Source organism: Numida meleagris, chromosome 4, assembly GCF_002078875.1.
Source record: "Numida meleagris isolate 19003 breed g44 Domestic line chromosome 4, NumMel1.0, whole genome shotgun sequence".
Classification (NCBI taxonomy): domain Eukaryota; kingdom Metazoa; phylum Chordata; class Aves; order Galliformes; family Numididae; genus Numida; species Numida meleagris.
The window spans coordinates 17,008,467-17,023,215 of record NC_034412.1 but is presented as its reverse complement, the minus strand read 5'-3'; the positions used below and the strand labels follow the sequence as shown (position 1 = coordinate 17,023,215).

At 49.5% G+C, this 14,749-nt stretch overlaps 1 protein-coding gene and 1 long non-coding RNA gene across 3 annotated transcripts; one reads left to right on the top strand and one right to left on the bottom strand.

The window, feature by feature from the left end:
* LOC110397255 (transcription cofactor HES-6-like) lies at positions 10–3,707 on the bottom strand. Of its 2 annotated transcripts, none has more exons than XM_021393298.1 (4): positions 1,962–3,707; positions 1,436–1,531; positions 1,215–1,293; positions 10–483 (listed from the first exon to the last, which is right to left on the bottom strand). In XM_021393298.1, exons 1-4 carry the CDS (start codon positions 2,022–2,024, stop codon positions 38–40), a joined length of 684 nt encoding a protein of 227 aa, XP_021248973.1. In that variant the 5' UTR covers positions 2,025–3,707; the 3' UTR covers positions 10–37. The 2 variants fall into 2 exon arrangements, with proteins under 2 accessions (XP_021248973.1, XP_021248974.1); XM_021393299.1 differs by having other exon boundaries at positions 1,215–1,290.
* Positions 386–8,842, top strand: LOC110397260. The gene is made up of 3 exons (XR_002437652.1): positions 386–512; positions 3,764–8,497; positions 8,650–8,842. It is a non-coding gene; the product is annotated as an uncharacterized LOC110397260 (long non-coding RNA).

The window sequence follows — 14,749 nt, the reverse complement described above, 5'->3', positions numbered from 1 at the left end:
AGTGTCTAAGGTTAGGATAAACGTTTGAAAACACATTTTACCATGGTCTCCACATATCTAATGACCCCATACTAGGGTTATTATGGGAAAAATTGGGCTGCAAGACCTGTCTGGGAGGCACAGCATCGACCTGGCTGAAACCTGACAGCGAGGGTGGCTGGAATGCATTTTTCAAAGCCGGTTTGTGTTCCACTGGGTAGAAGTGCTCCTGAGATGGATTTGTGCCGGGAGTGTTCCCTTTAGGACTCAGTGGGGTTTTTGGAGTCAGGAGAGGATGCTGAGGTGGGCTCGAAGAACTTAATGCTGCTTTGCAGGTGTCTTCACCAGACCTGGGTAGGGATTTCAGCAGGTGGTTTAGCAGGCGTGCCCCGAGCGTCTTGTCCATCCACTCACAGGTGAGGAGCAGGTTGTGGACCTCGTGCATGCACTGAATGTATCCCGTGCTGTACCTCTGCTGAGCTTCAAGGCCCACTTTGGAGTCAGCTGCGTTGAACAGGAGACAACTGGAGTTGGTAAGTGTGTAACGCCTCCGCATCCCACTTAAACACATTCAGCAGGTTCCTGCGTGCTTTGGCCCACGCGGGGCCTATTGCTGAAACCATATCCAGCTTCCTACCAAAACCACTGTGGGGCTGCAGCAGGCCAGTGCCCTGTGCCACTCCTGGGGGGACAGAAGCTCTGCATGAGGGAGAGCAGTGCTGGGCTCCAGGCTGGAGCTGGTACAACACTCAGGTTTCTTGGTGGAGTTTCCCATTGGGGCAGCGATATCACAGGGCACTGGCAGGTACCCAAAGTGGCCCCTCAAAGACAGTGGGAAACGCTGAACACTTATTATTTAAGAGCCAGATACTGGCTTCTGGAGAAGGCAGACTGATTCCTGCGTGCATTTGAGCTTGGTTTAATGCTTTACAGAAGTGTGCGTGGTTTGCAGGGCTCGGGGAAGGCGGTGCAGGGAGCGGGCAGCCCGCAGCATCCTGCTGCCCGTGGGCAGGCAGAGCCGGAACGGAACAAAAGGAGAAACCGGCGCTGGAAGGAAAATCTTCCGTGGGTTAAAATGTGTTCGGCTCCATCTCCCCATCTAGCGGTGAAAGCCGGCCCAGCGCAGCAGCATGGCGGTCAACAGGTTTGCGAGAGGCTTTGGCCAAGCTGCCAGGGGGCTGAAAGTGCAACCCTGTGCCCCCTGCACCCTAGGGCTGCAGAAAAGGGGCACTTACCCATCAGCTTGCTGTTCTGGATGTTCTGGAGGTGTTTCACCGTCATTTCCAGGATGTCTGCTTTTTCCAGTTTAGACTGCTAATAAAGAAAGAGTTCAGCAGCTGAGAGGCCGTGAGGTATTTGCAGTTTCACATAAGACAGAGACCCTCTCCCACCCCCTAAAAAGCCAAACAGTCTCCATCAGCAGAGGGACACAATCTGCATCAAAATGAGCACTTACATCCAAGTGAAATGCGCCAACCACGGTCTCCTTCAGCTGGTCCAAGCAGTTGTTAATCCTTTCCCTGCGCTTTCGCTCAATTAGAGGTTTCCTTAACTGCAGGGAAGAGGAGGAAGAATTGCAGTTGATTTATTTTTTGTGGAGGAGGGCAGAAACTGGACCGTGTGGGCTTCATGGGGGCAGCCTGGGGCCTGGGGTCGGCATGAGCTGGGAGAACCACGTCCCAGCGTGCAACCAGGGTGGGATGGCACAGTGCTCGGCAAGGTCGGTACTGATGGAGAGCCTCCAGATCCGATAAGGGCCTGTCCTTTGGGTCATGCTAGCTCTGAATTCTCTTACTTCCACCCCTATTAGCCTGCGTTTACCCAAAGGAAACCAAAAGGCAGAGGAGGGAAGCAGAAAAAAAAAACAACAACTTAGGTTAAATTCAGAGCAAGCATCTTGATAACAAGAGGAAGAAAATGACACTTTCCTGGGAGCGGTCCGCAGCCCCACTGAGCTCGTGGGGCTCCCGCCGGGCACCTACCTTCCTCTCCTCCTTGGTGCTGGACAGCCTGTGCGCGCCGCCGGCCATGGCTGCGGCCGTCATTGCAAGCCAGCCTGTCCGCCCAGCGCGCTGCCAGGACGGGCGCGGGTGGCACTTGGGCAGCGGGTCGCTGCCAGTCCCGGCGGGTGCTTTGCCTCTCCTCTGCTCCTCTGCCGTATTTATAACCCAGAATTAGCATGTGAAAGGGAGCTCGCCTTGGCGGGACTTCTTTTCCCACACGAGGGGTCGAGCCCAGAGGTTTGTGGCCATCAATCAAAACTGACAGGTCACTGCTTCTTTTCAATGGCCGCGGCGGCCCCCCCAAACGGCGACAGATGTCCGGCCTCCAAAGCCTTGCTTTGTAGGGATCTTTTGTTAAGGAAGAAGAGAAGCAAAATGGGCGCGCTCGGAGCAGCTTGCACGGCTCCTGCTCAATTTGCACAGATTCCCAGGGAGGAAAACAATAGCGGGACCCAGTTGAGTTACACCTGGGAAAATGCCCTGTGTGTCTCTTCTCCCCTGCGTCCCCCTGAGCCAGCGCTGCTTTCTACCTGCCAGCCTGAGCCTCGAGCAGCTTCAGTCCTTGAAGCAGAATCTTAATGTAATAACAGAGTCCTCGACTGACTAGTTCCTGCAGGAATTGTTATTGCAGGATAATGGCGATCGATTAAAAAGTGTTGACAGTGGGCAGCTATAGAAACCTCACTCCCACCACAGAAACCTTCCAGGGAGAGCACTTCACAGACCTCCCCAGGACATGAATTCTCTGCTGCACACAGCTAGGTGCAGGGAATACAGAGCTTGTCTAGTTTTTCATTGCTGTGTGCCATTTAATATTAAACTTGCAGAAAACTGCAGAAGCAAACCAACCCTGAGGTGAGCGCAGTCCTGTTGATTCTGTGGGATTTTTACTTTTTGCTTTCCCCCCCTCTTTCATGCTGCATTGGCTGTTTTTTGGGGTAAGGGTGTTTTTCTGTTTGTTTCAAACCCCTGAAATGCTAGCTCAGAAGCACAGGGGCCTTTACAGCAGGCTTGGCACAGGATGGGAACGTGCTTTTAAACTTCTTCACTTCTGTCTGGTTTTGAGGGGGAGCATGAAGGCATTTTTTGTGGCTGTGCATTTGCTTTCTGACACCTGCTTTGCTAATGGGCAGGATCCGGCAGCATCCTGTAGAGTCACCCAGGTGAAGCCCTTCAAGTTGGTGTTGAATGTGCCACCTTATGTAAAAGCACAGGAAGAAGCTGTGTTGGTTCAGAAGCTCCAAAAGCCCTCAGGATCCGCTCTTGGAATTTCCCATCACCCGGCACAATGCTGCAGCTGCAGAGCCCTTACTCCACCCCTTCAGCCGTAGGTGGTGATGTGCCCCAGGAATGGAGAGAGGACATTGCATCCTGTGCTTAAATGCTGTGTGGGTGTATACTTGTATGTGTGTAAATGCAAACATTTGCAGCGTGTCTGCACTCAGCGCTGTCTGGGCTTATAATGAAAATGTGTCCCTGGACATGCCATCATGCAGGCAGGGGTTGTTTATCAGCCAAACGCAGGTGTTGGGTGCAGTTGCCTGGTTTTATAAGCACCCTACTTGGCAGCGGTGCATGAGGGAGAGCCTGAGATGGGTGTTTGTTGCTCCAGGAGAGGATAGTTAATACCTTGTCCCTTGCGATGCAGCACGAGAGTGGGAATGGGCACACTGTATCAGGTCTGTCCCCTGCACAGAAAAGGGAAGGATGTTCCACTGTCCGGTGTGAGAGCTCTCCACATCTACCAACCCCCAAAATTTAAGACACTTTTGTTTTTGCAGGTTTTTTCCAGTTGATCAGTAGAAATGGCTGCACAACTTCTAGCCAGGTTTGGCTTGGCTGGCAGGGAAGAGACGTCACCTCTGCTGCTCCTGAAGCACACCTCCCAGCAGGACCTCTCGCGGAAGAGGCACCATCCCACGGCAACCTTCCCAAAGGAATGCCCAAGGCCATCTCGGTTCCTGGCTCAGCTGAGCGTTGCAGAGGTGTCTGAGAATGCAAAATTGCCCAAAAGCTCTGAAACGCACCAGAAGAGGTGCCCAAGCCCAGCCCGTACCAGCCCCAGCCCATGCCTGTTCCTGCCCTGGGCAGTGGGCTCAGGGTTCTGGGAAGTCCCCTGTTCACGCAGCCCCCGCTGGCTTCTGCTGGCAGTGAGTTTATTTCAAGGTTCATTTGTAAGACAACATTTCTGTGAAAAAGAAGAGCAGCTTTTGCTGTAAACAGTTATTTTACACCTCTCATTCAGGGCAGAACCCTTTATGCTCAAAGCGAGGGGGTGCGCGGGCGGGAGGGCCACACTGCCTTTCAGGGGAAGCGTGACATCTGTGCTGGGGTTTGTATGGCCCAAACAGGCGCATGCAAATGAGCGCGGAGCATTAAAGGGAGCTTTCTGCAAATTCCCGCTTCACTTTTGCATTTCGCACTGCCAGGTTTCGCTGAAAGGGGATTCTCCATAGAAAACAAAGCCTCCCTTTTTCCCGGGCTTTCCAAAAAAAAAAAAAAAAAAAAGAAGTAAAAGGGTCAGTGCCGCTCGGAGTTTTATTTTTTGCTATTTGTCTACATTTCACACCCTGGAGAAAGAAAACAACTTTTAACATCTGTTCCTGCGCTTTTTAAGACGGAAAGAAAGGCCCTTGGAAATGGGGAAAGTGTGGCAGATGTTTGCAGATTCCCTCCAACGCAGATGTCTTGCTCTGAAAAAAGTTCCATTAGGAATCCGTGGCCACAGCTCCTCTTTGACTTGGGACACGCGACTGCTGAGCGAATGAAGGGACGTGGGAAAGATCTATGGGACAAAAGAGCTTATTCAAACAAACCTGAGAGCCGTGAACAATCTAATAACCAGCAGAGAAATGGTCAGTGGCCCCGGCCCTGCCAGAGGGGCAGCGCTCCTGGGGTTGGGGGCAGTCAATGGCCACAGGAAGGGGCCTTTGGCGCCTCTCATTGCAAAGCCAACTTCGCCTCAGGCTGGGACGTGTGTTCCTGGGAAGCAGGGATGGTGCCACCGAGATCTCTTCCACTCGGGTGACATCCACATCCCATAGATGACCGCTGCTGTTCTTTGTGATCTGCATGCTGAGGCCTCACTCTAAGAGGCAGTTTCTGGACAGAAGGGCACTTTGCAGACCTGGTTCAGCTCCTGCTGAAGACAGGCAGACGTGAGCACTGTGTTCCCAGGGCTGCGGGTGGCCCCTCTCCACATCCCAGCAACCTCCCCCACCACTGACACTGTGCTGCAGCCATAGGCTTCTTCCTTGGGGTGCTGGTGACAGCTAACCGTGGGCCAGGCCTGCAGGACCCTCATTTGGAACCACTGGTCTTTCATTACTGCCGGGGTGTTCTCAGCTGTGACATGTGTTGAGTTGTTCAATACTGCTGATGGCTCCAGGATGAAGGGACGTGCCTTTCTGGCACTTCTCAGCAAGTTCAATCCCTAGGAGACCAGAGAGAGCTACAGGGATGCTTCCCAGCTTCCCATTCTGTCCTTTGGGGTCTATATTTCTGCTGTATATTTGCTACAGGTTAGAGAGAATGGCATAACGTAAATGCATTGTGTCCCTCAGTCCTTGTCCCACTGCTGTGGATATGAAGAAGACACTTGTCTCCAGCAACCCCAGTTCGACCAGCCTGAATATTGCCACCACTGCCTTTCCAAACCAAGGCACCGTCCCCCACCACGCAAGGCACCGAGAACAACTCAGCCCTGACGTGCGGCCTCAGTACCCCCTGCACTCTCCCCAGGGCACGGATGGCCCGGATCTCTGTAGCTAGAAGCAAACATTCACAAAGGAGAGGCTGTTTCCACAGTGGTTTCAGTCATTATGACTGAATGGTTTTAGTCTGGGAGGTTTCAGAAGTTCAGTTCTGGTTCAAAGTTGAGGTTTAAAAACAAAGGTTAAATCTCTTCATTAAAAGGCTCAAATCTGCTGCTTTCTGAACAGCTATAAATCACAAGCACACTGTTCTGCCTTCCTGCGTCGCCCAAGGGTGGTTTGCTCCCCAAATGATCCCAGCACGAGAGGAATGTGGCAAAGAGCTGTAAATGCCGGCGAGGTGACTGGATGCACCAGGTCAGGAGGGAACAGTCAGTGTCTGGGCAGGCAGGACTGCTCCCAGCATGGCAGCACATAAACCAGCGCTGCTCAGAGATTACTCACTGCCAGATCGTGCTGGGAGAACAGGGCTGCACTTCCAGCCTGGCCTTGGTTCAGGATGCCCCATTAGATCTTGCCGTGAGAGGAGCTGTGGCTTTGCTGGGGAAAGGCTGCTGCAGGCACCCTTTGTACCGGCAAGTTACGGGGCTGCTGATTTATAGCAGTGGTCCAAGGGGAAGGAATTGGGAAAAGACACTGGAAGGTTGAGTTCTCAAATGTAGGGTCCTTCTTGGTGTCATTGTTTTCCTTCTGGCCAGAAAGGAAACAGAAGGGACTCACCAGTGTTAGCAAGGTCTGATACTAACACTGGACAGTCCCTTCTCCTCAGCCTTGTTGTGACTTCTGGTGAGGACCGACAGTTGATGTTCTCATTGCTGTCTTTGATATCTGTGGTTCAGTGGTGGTCTGTCAAGACAACGTCCCGTGGACTTTTTCATGGGATAGACAGGGACAGGGGCAGAGCCGGAGATTCACCTGCTCCAAAGGCATTTATGGACAGAGAGGGACACAGATGGCATAGGATAGTGCTGTATGGAATTTCTTCATCATAAGAGAAGTCCCGCTCCAGAAGCAGTAAGAGATGTCTCTGGGAGTGCTGTTGGTTTCTCTCAATCCAGCTGCTGTACTGAGTGCTCCAATCCTCACTAGCACCAGCTTGGCATCCTTGATATCCAAAGAAAGGCAATGAAGCTGCAGAGAGTCTGGAGCACAAGTTCTATGGGGAGTGGCTGAGGGAACTGGGGTGGGCCAGTCTGGAGAAGAGGAGGCTCAGGGAAGACCTCACTGCTCTACAACTCCCTGAGAGGAGGCTGTGGTGAGGTGGGGGTCAGCCTCTGCTCCCAGGTAGCAGTGAAAGGATGAAAGGCGATGGCCTTGAGTTGTATCAGGAGAGGGTCAGGTTGAGTATTAGGAAACATTTCTTCACCAGAAGAGCGGTGAGGCACTGGCTCAGGGAGGTGGGGCAGTCACTGTCCCTGGAGGTGTTCCAGAGCCATGGGGATGTGGCACTGAGGCACATGGTCAGTGGGCATGGTGGAGTGGGCTGGGGTTGGACCTGATGATCTTAGTGGTCTTTCCAACCATAATGATTCTGTGATTCTGTGATTCTGTGATTCTATGACCACGTAACAGAACCATCATCAGGAGTGGACTCCTGGTATAGGAAATAATTACAAGGCTGGTACCAGCTCAGTAGTTTTCAGCTTTTCTTTCACACACACCCCTCCAGCCTTTGTGTTAAGGATCAGCTGATATTCCTGCCATTGCTCAACACATCTCCTGTCTGGCAGGTTAGCAGAGCTCCTGGCCCTGCAGGAAGTCTTATCTGCTTTTCTCAGCCAGAGAGCTGCTGGTTGCAACGTGGCCTCTTAGGCCAAGAGTGAGTTATAGGAAGAAGAAAATCTGATAAGCCATGTGGGTGGTGACACACTGATAAGGTCTAACCTCCTGCTGTGCTGGAGTGATGTTTGGGGATGAAGAGCCACTCTTGGTGGGAAGAGTACAGGAGGCTTTGAGGGAGTATTCAAAGCAGATCTTGAACTTTCCTCGCTGGGCATCCCAGAGTTACTTTTGGTTCAAGAGGGCAGCTCTGGGCTTTCTCACACTTTCTGTGCGAGTAATGTTACCAGATGCCATCTGATAACAGGCCTCATCTATAATGCAGCAAGTGCTTGGTTTATCCAGCAACTTTTGCATGTGTGCCTGGCTCCCAGGTGTCAGAAAACCAGAGCTCAGCACCCATGGCAGCCTCTGTACATCCCACACAGCCCGTGTCTTTTTGGCCTCTTGGTTCCTGAGGCTGCAGAAGTAGCTGAGAATGAGGGGCCTTTGTGAGACAAAATTGTCTTTGGTGCCTACGAGTAAATCCAGCTCTCATCCTGGTTTGGCCACGTGCCAATAGCAGCTTTCTTTTTATAGTACATGTGTATACATGTGCTGACACCACATCCTGACCCCCCGACACAAAATACCTCGTCTGCATGAATGAAGCAATGGGGGTGGCCAGCATTCATCCTCTGCAGGAAGAACAACTTGCAGCCTTCATGCCACTATGTTGTCCTCAACTTTCTGCACACAGGCTTCTTCTGCAGGGTGCAAAAGGACAGCCTGCAAGGCAGTGGGCTTAGAAACAGCACTTCCTTTGCGCTGCTCACTTCTGGCCCTGCAGGGCTGGGATTGCGGCACCACAGGAAGTGAGGAAACACTTGGTTAGCTTTTTGCGCTCGTGGGTTCAGTCCCACGCAGCCCAGCTGGGTCAGCAAAAAGACTGTAGGATGGGAGGGCATGAACCTCAGGGACTCTGGTCCTTACCAGCCAAATCAAAGCCCGGACTGTACATAAAATCACATCCTGCTTTTTAAGGTAATCTCTGTGTCCATGCATACAATGAATTAAAGCAAAGAGCTATAAAAATTCTCATGGGTTTTAATCTGTTTTTCTTTTTATAAATACAGTTTAGTCTTAACCATATCTCTTTTCTCTTTAAGTTCTTTCTTTTTTTATCCTCTCTCCAGATATAACTAGGATGAGGATTTCTTATTCCTCTGGAGGAACCAAAGGGTCAGGGGCGCAGTGGCTCAGTGAGAGGAAGAACACAACTCCCATGGCCAGAGGGCAGTGAGGACACACAAGGAGATGTGTGATGCTCCATGAGCTGGCCTGTGAAGGTGAAAAGCAGAGCTTGCACCTATTCCAGCTTTTCTGTAACATGGCATTTAAAAATAAATAATAAGAAGAAAGCCTGTTATCACTACCCTTTAAAAAAATTCTTGTCTGTTTTAATATTAGGGGTTGCGCTCTAGGTTTGCTCTTTTAAGAAGCAAAAGAGGCCACAACATGCATGAGCTACCCAAAGACTCCTCCCAAAAAATAACTGACGAATGGGCATTTTTCTGCGCTTTTAAGGTAATGTTCTATTTCCTCCTGTCTCCACTTTCCCTGGTGTGTACATACACACAGATGAAGATGGTTGTGTACTTGCACACCTGCAAATTTAAGATTTTCAACAGATACAAATTTAGGCATAGAACTGAGTAAGCCACCTATGTAAATGCACTTGCTTTCAAAGGTGTCCAGGTGAGTGATGCTGAGCTGGAAAAGGGGCTCAGCCCCACCGAAAACCAGTGCCAGGCAGAGACGGGCAGAAATTCCAAGAGCCTTCTTCATCTGCAGTCTGTGTTCACATCAGGGGAGTGAGGAGAAGTGATGCAGAAGAGCTTTGGAGAGGCTTGGGGAAGGTCTCTGCGTATTTGCTGGAGTGGGTCAACACAGACGTGTTTCAAATGAAACTGCAGCGGTTCTGCTGCTAACCCAGCCCCACAGCAGCCCAAATCCAGCTGAACCACACAGAATGGCACCAATCCCATGCCGTTCATTGTAGCAGCTCTTTGCTGGGAGAACTAATTAATTAGTTTCTGTAAAGTCCTTTGAAGGTGTAAAGTGCTAAGTAAGTGCGGAGCGGTATTACCCAGAGGGTGTGGGCTTCCAAGTGTAATGGGCACCATTTAAATATGAGGATTAGTAAACTCATCTGAAAATTTCTTTAAAATGAAAAAGAGCGATATGCCAAGAGGAGGATCTCTGCAGATTTTGGCTTTCCATACAAGTGTTTCTACGTTAGCACAGCTGAAATGTAGCAGTCATTTGGTAATGCTGACCATGAAGAAGAGTCACTAAAACAAGTCAGCTCCCAGGAGCATAAGCCCTCAGTTTGTGATCCTTGGTCTTCAGCCTTAACATACCAGAATGAACAGGAAGTTTCTCCTTTAATAATACTCTATTTTAAAGTTGATTTGATAGAAATGGGAGAATAAAATTCCTGAGAAACAAAAAAATAAACAAAGCAGAAGAAGAGCAGTCCTTCTTTAAAGATCATTTCCTTTCATGCTTACCACACTGATGGAAATCAGCTATTGGCTTTAGCAGTAGATTCTGACTGGAATGGGTTCTGCGCTTTATAGATAACTTTCAGTGTTCTACAGCAATAAAAAGTGTGTTAAAAGGACGTGGTTCAGAAGGATGACATTCTGCTCTTGTTGCTGTACAGGAAATGAATTTGCAACAGAGTATTTTCCTATGATTTTTCTGGCAATTGTTTTTCTGTTTCTGGCAGACTTTACATGCTACCCTGAGTTCCTGTGATTTACAATCATATTTTAAAAGTAAGTTTTAACTCTGAAATGGCAGCTTAAATTGCAGACAAATCATAGCATTACCATGAGAAAAAAAAAAATCCTGACATGGATGACTATTCTGTGTACTCGTGCTTTCTGTTGTAAACACATTTTGGGGAGTGTGAATCTGTTCATTACGTATGGCTTGAATGAAGTGACAGATAGCAACATGCTCACCAGCAGGTGTTTCTTTGAGGCCAGCGAACAGCCACAGCCAGCAGCAGGGCTGAAATGCAGCTCCAGGAAAATCACAAGCACTTATGAAACGTGGGCAATTAGATTTAGCCACTGCTGCTTGGCCCGGTCCAAAGTCCATAGAAAGATTCAGAATTCTTTTCCTTCCAGACTTTAAGTAGAAGGTATCTGAGTAGATCTGAGTCCTAACATTTCTTCCCCAAAGCCTTGTCCCTGAAATTCTTTGTCAGGGCATACAAACCCAGGTTTCGGTCTCTGAATTACACCAATGTATTGCCACGGCTGAGCAGTCGTGAACTGAAAAGTAAAGTGGGTGTTGGTTTATGTTATTTCCTCACTGTATACCTGTCAAGGCACCCATGTTATTTTTTCACATGCTCTGTGTCATGCCCATTGAGCTGGCCTTGTAATTAGCTGAAACTTCTCCCTGCCAACCATGTGGAGAGGTGTGAGATACACGAGGTAAGGGCATTTATTTCTAACTTCCTGGTCTGTGTTTCTACTGCTCCCCTTAGCCCCTGTTCCCAGTGCCTCTGCCCGAATGAAATGAAGGAGATCTCAGAGTAAGATAAAAAGATGAATCGCTTTCCCTCCATGAGGTATTAAGGAAGAGGAGGGATTAAGAAAGAAGCCTCAATCCCCGTTTGCATGGCAGCACCCATGATCCCAAGTAAGGATGAAGGTAACCACAAAGTGTCAGCAGCATAATCAGAGTTCAGTATGTTTAAAACATGTGCTGTCCTCTACTTCCTTGCTCTCAAGTTCTCTCTCTGTTTTTACTTATCCATCTGTGTGGATGTTCCTCATTCCCTTCTTCCCTTCTGGGCTCTCCACTCCATTCCCAGACCCTGGTTCCTGGAAGGGACATCCTTGAGGACAGGGTATGACAGAGACCCTGGGGCAATGGGGACTGACAGGAGGAAGAGGGGATACAGAGAGGAGGCCGCTGCTGCCTCTACTCCTCTGAGCAGACCCGAAGCAATTTTTTGTCAGATACACAGCAAGAGGTTGGGTGTCGTTACATCATTGCTGTAGAATGCATGTTAGTGGCTCGGCAGCTCGGCTCCGTATTTGGTGGGAGGAAAACACAGTGTGTCTGCATGTTTGGCAGCACTTGGCCCTGCAGCAAACCGCAGTGCCTTGGTGCTATGGTGGTACCAGCCCCAGCTGCTGCTATGTCTTTTTTCTTTTTTTAGGTGGAGAAAAGTAAATCAAACTTTGGCTTCTGCTTTACAGTCAGCTGCTTTTGCAGGCTTTGTTACTTCAAAATCGTATTTTAGAGGCAGCTGCACCGCTGATGTCTTAAAGAAACCATCCCCATGCGAGTAACACCCTGCAAGCATGGTGTCCTTGCAGGGATGTGTTGGCTGGGTTTTGGGCTGAGCCAAATGAGCCCTTGGAACCTTAAGATTGCATTCAGCTGGCTGCTCCTACAGAGCAGAGCATCTGAGTGCTTGCCTTTATAACTAGATTTTTTTTTTTTCTTCAGTGAAGTAACTTGAATTTTTGAGTCATGTTTATTCACTTCCTAATTTGCAAGAATTAAGTAATTCACAATGGCTGTCTCGGTCCGGGCTGTGAATTGGTGAATAGCTATTGTACTAAGAGGTCTCTCGGATGTTGAATTTAATTTCTGAGGGCTTGGAAGAACCATGCATCCTCTGCTCACAGATTTCCCTGAAGTACACTACATGGTGATGATAATTACACTGAATGCATTACTTGCATAGTCTTTTTTCCAGTGGTCATCTGTAAAGCAGTAGTGTCTATTTTCCAGGTGCTCTGTTGAATCATTGTACTGGTGCTTGTCTTTAATTCTTTCTTCTCTCTCTTCAGTGCCCTGAATATTATCTGTTTAAACTTGAAAGTTTTCAGCATAATTACAGGCTAACAATTTGAGCTCAGACATACACACCCTTTCAAAGCTGGCTTTGAAAACAATTATTTCCAGCTCACAGGTGGGATATACAAACTGCCAACATTCTCCGGCCGCATGCTGTGGGCCCAGACAAGCCCTGCCAACCATCCCCAGCAGCCTTTTCACCTGTCTGGACGGCACGTCCCACCATGCGTTCAGGTCCAGGGCTGCTCTGTCTGCCTATGAGATGAACTGCCATCACAGGTGGATGTTTTCTTTCTGCCCCATCTTCCAGTTGTTCAGGAAAACATCCCCATGGCAGTAGAACTGCTGCAGCTGGCCATGTAGCTGAATGCAAATATGTATGAACTTTGACGCTGTTAGACTCAGGGATGTTTGCAGATGTGGTCAGAAATGTTTTCCTGAGCTGACAAAGCAGGCTGATGCACATGGGCAGCACGGTGCACAAGGAGGCCGAGCATCTCACATGTTCCATGACATCTCTCTGCATCAGAGACAGCACCAGGATCTCATTTTATCTTTAACAACCTTTTTAATGCTCTCGTTACCCAGAAATACCATTGCTACTGCTCCTTAGAGAAGGGGAATACCTCCAATACTAGGACCGCCCCTCCTCAGACCTCTCATTGCATATAAGATTTCTCTCTCTTTTTTAAAATCTTATTTTAGTGACAGACTTCTGTGGTTAGGGTGCTTACTGCTTCTTTCAGCACATTGCAGTGAATCTCAGGGAGAACAAGAGGACTTTGAACAGGGAACAGAATGGGATGTTGCAGGTGAATGACTTGCAAAGGATCCAGGAACGAAAATGTCTCACAAGGGTGAGAAGTTGGACTGTGAAATACTGGAGGTTGCTGTCAGGCTGCTAAAAGACACAGTTAGGGCAGAATGCATGGAACACGTGGATCCAAAAATGCCACGCATGAGACAGCGCAATGGCCAAGCAAACTGCTTGGGCGCATCAGCTGTGCTCTGCTGAGCTGTGTGTTTCCTGGACCAGTAGTTGCTCCTGTACTTGTTATCTGGGTATGAACACTTATTTTGCTTATGTTTGAGTCATTTTTGTTTGTTTGCTTGTTTGTTTTTGTTTTGTTTAGTTTAGATTTGTTACCTGGGTGTTGGGGATGAGAAGTTTGCAGGGGAGACCCTTCAGGTCCCAAGAGCAGTGTATAGGTGCAGGGGAAACACCAATGCAATAATTCCGGTGTCATTATGGAAATCGCTTTTGCTTTTCACTTGCCCAGTCACTTCATGATGGCTTGAGTGAATCCTTATTCTCTCCAAGATGAGAGTTATCTCTTACCTCCCATTTCCACTCCTTTCACAAAGAAATACCAGGTTGCCTTTTGCCAGCAAGAGGCACAAATCAGCCTTCACTCTTCCCTCCAGACCTTCGCCTGGCTCTGGTGCTGCAGGTTGCCAGTAGCAGGGCAGGAGAACCATGGGAACTGGGGGGAAAAGAAAACCGAACATCACATTTTTTCACATCCATTCCTTCACATCCAAATTTGAGGAGGTGGCTGCTGTGTGTGACCTCCCTCCATGGGGATGCCAACACAATTCCTAACGCAGTAACCATGCAGTAAGAGCTGTGGTCCAGCACCACATCCAGCTCAGCAACACGTGGGAGAGCAAGGCGCAGCGTGGCTCACCTAGAGCAGTTTTCTTTATGGCAGAGCGTAACACGTGAAATATGAAATGCAAGGTGGCAACATTCTGCTACAGAAAAAGTAATGGTGCTGAGAACCCCAACCAAAAGCTTTCCCAGTAATGTGGCAGGGAGATGCAGGGAAGAAATGGCAGAAATGTAACACAGCAGAGGTAATTAAACACAAACTGAATGCAGACACTGTCAGTGGAAGATGTACGGTGCAGCAGAGCACAAGGAGCTTAAGGATTTCTCAGAAAAGGAGCCAGCGTGCCCTGGTTGCTGCTCAGCAGTGACACACTGGGCACACACGTGCAAGTATTTGCATTTAAAACCGTAAGAACTTAATGACTTGTTCCATAAAAAAATATTTTATTTTTCTGCTTTAAACTTATGTTGTGTATTACAACTAACGGACGGCATCAGCTGATGTATGTCGGGATGTGTGGGCCTTTGTTCCAGTCGGGATAATCTGCGCTTGTCACATGCGGCGCACGGCATCGGGGCCGCGATGCGGTGCCGGAGGCGCTGTTCTGCCCTTCCCGGCTCCTGCCGCGCAGCCGGTACCGGGCCGTTCGGGCCCTACCAGGCCTCCCCGCCCAGCAGCCCGCCGCAGGGACCGCGCCGGGCCTCTCGGCCGCGCCAACATCCCCGCCCCGGGCAGAGCGCGGCGCTCTCAGCGCTCGGACCTCCGCGCCGGTAGGGGGTGCCCGCGTGCG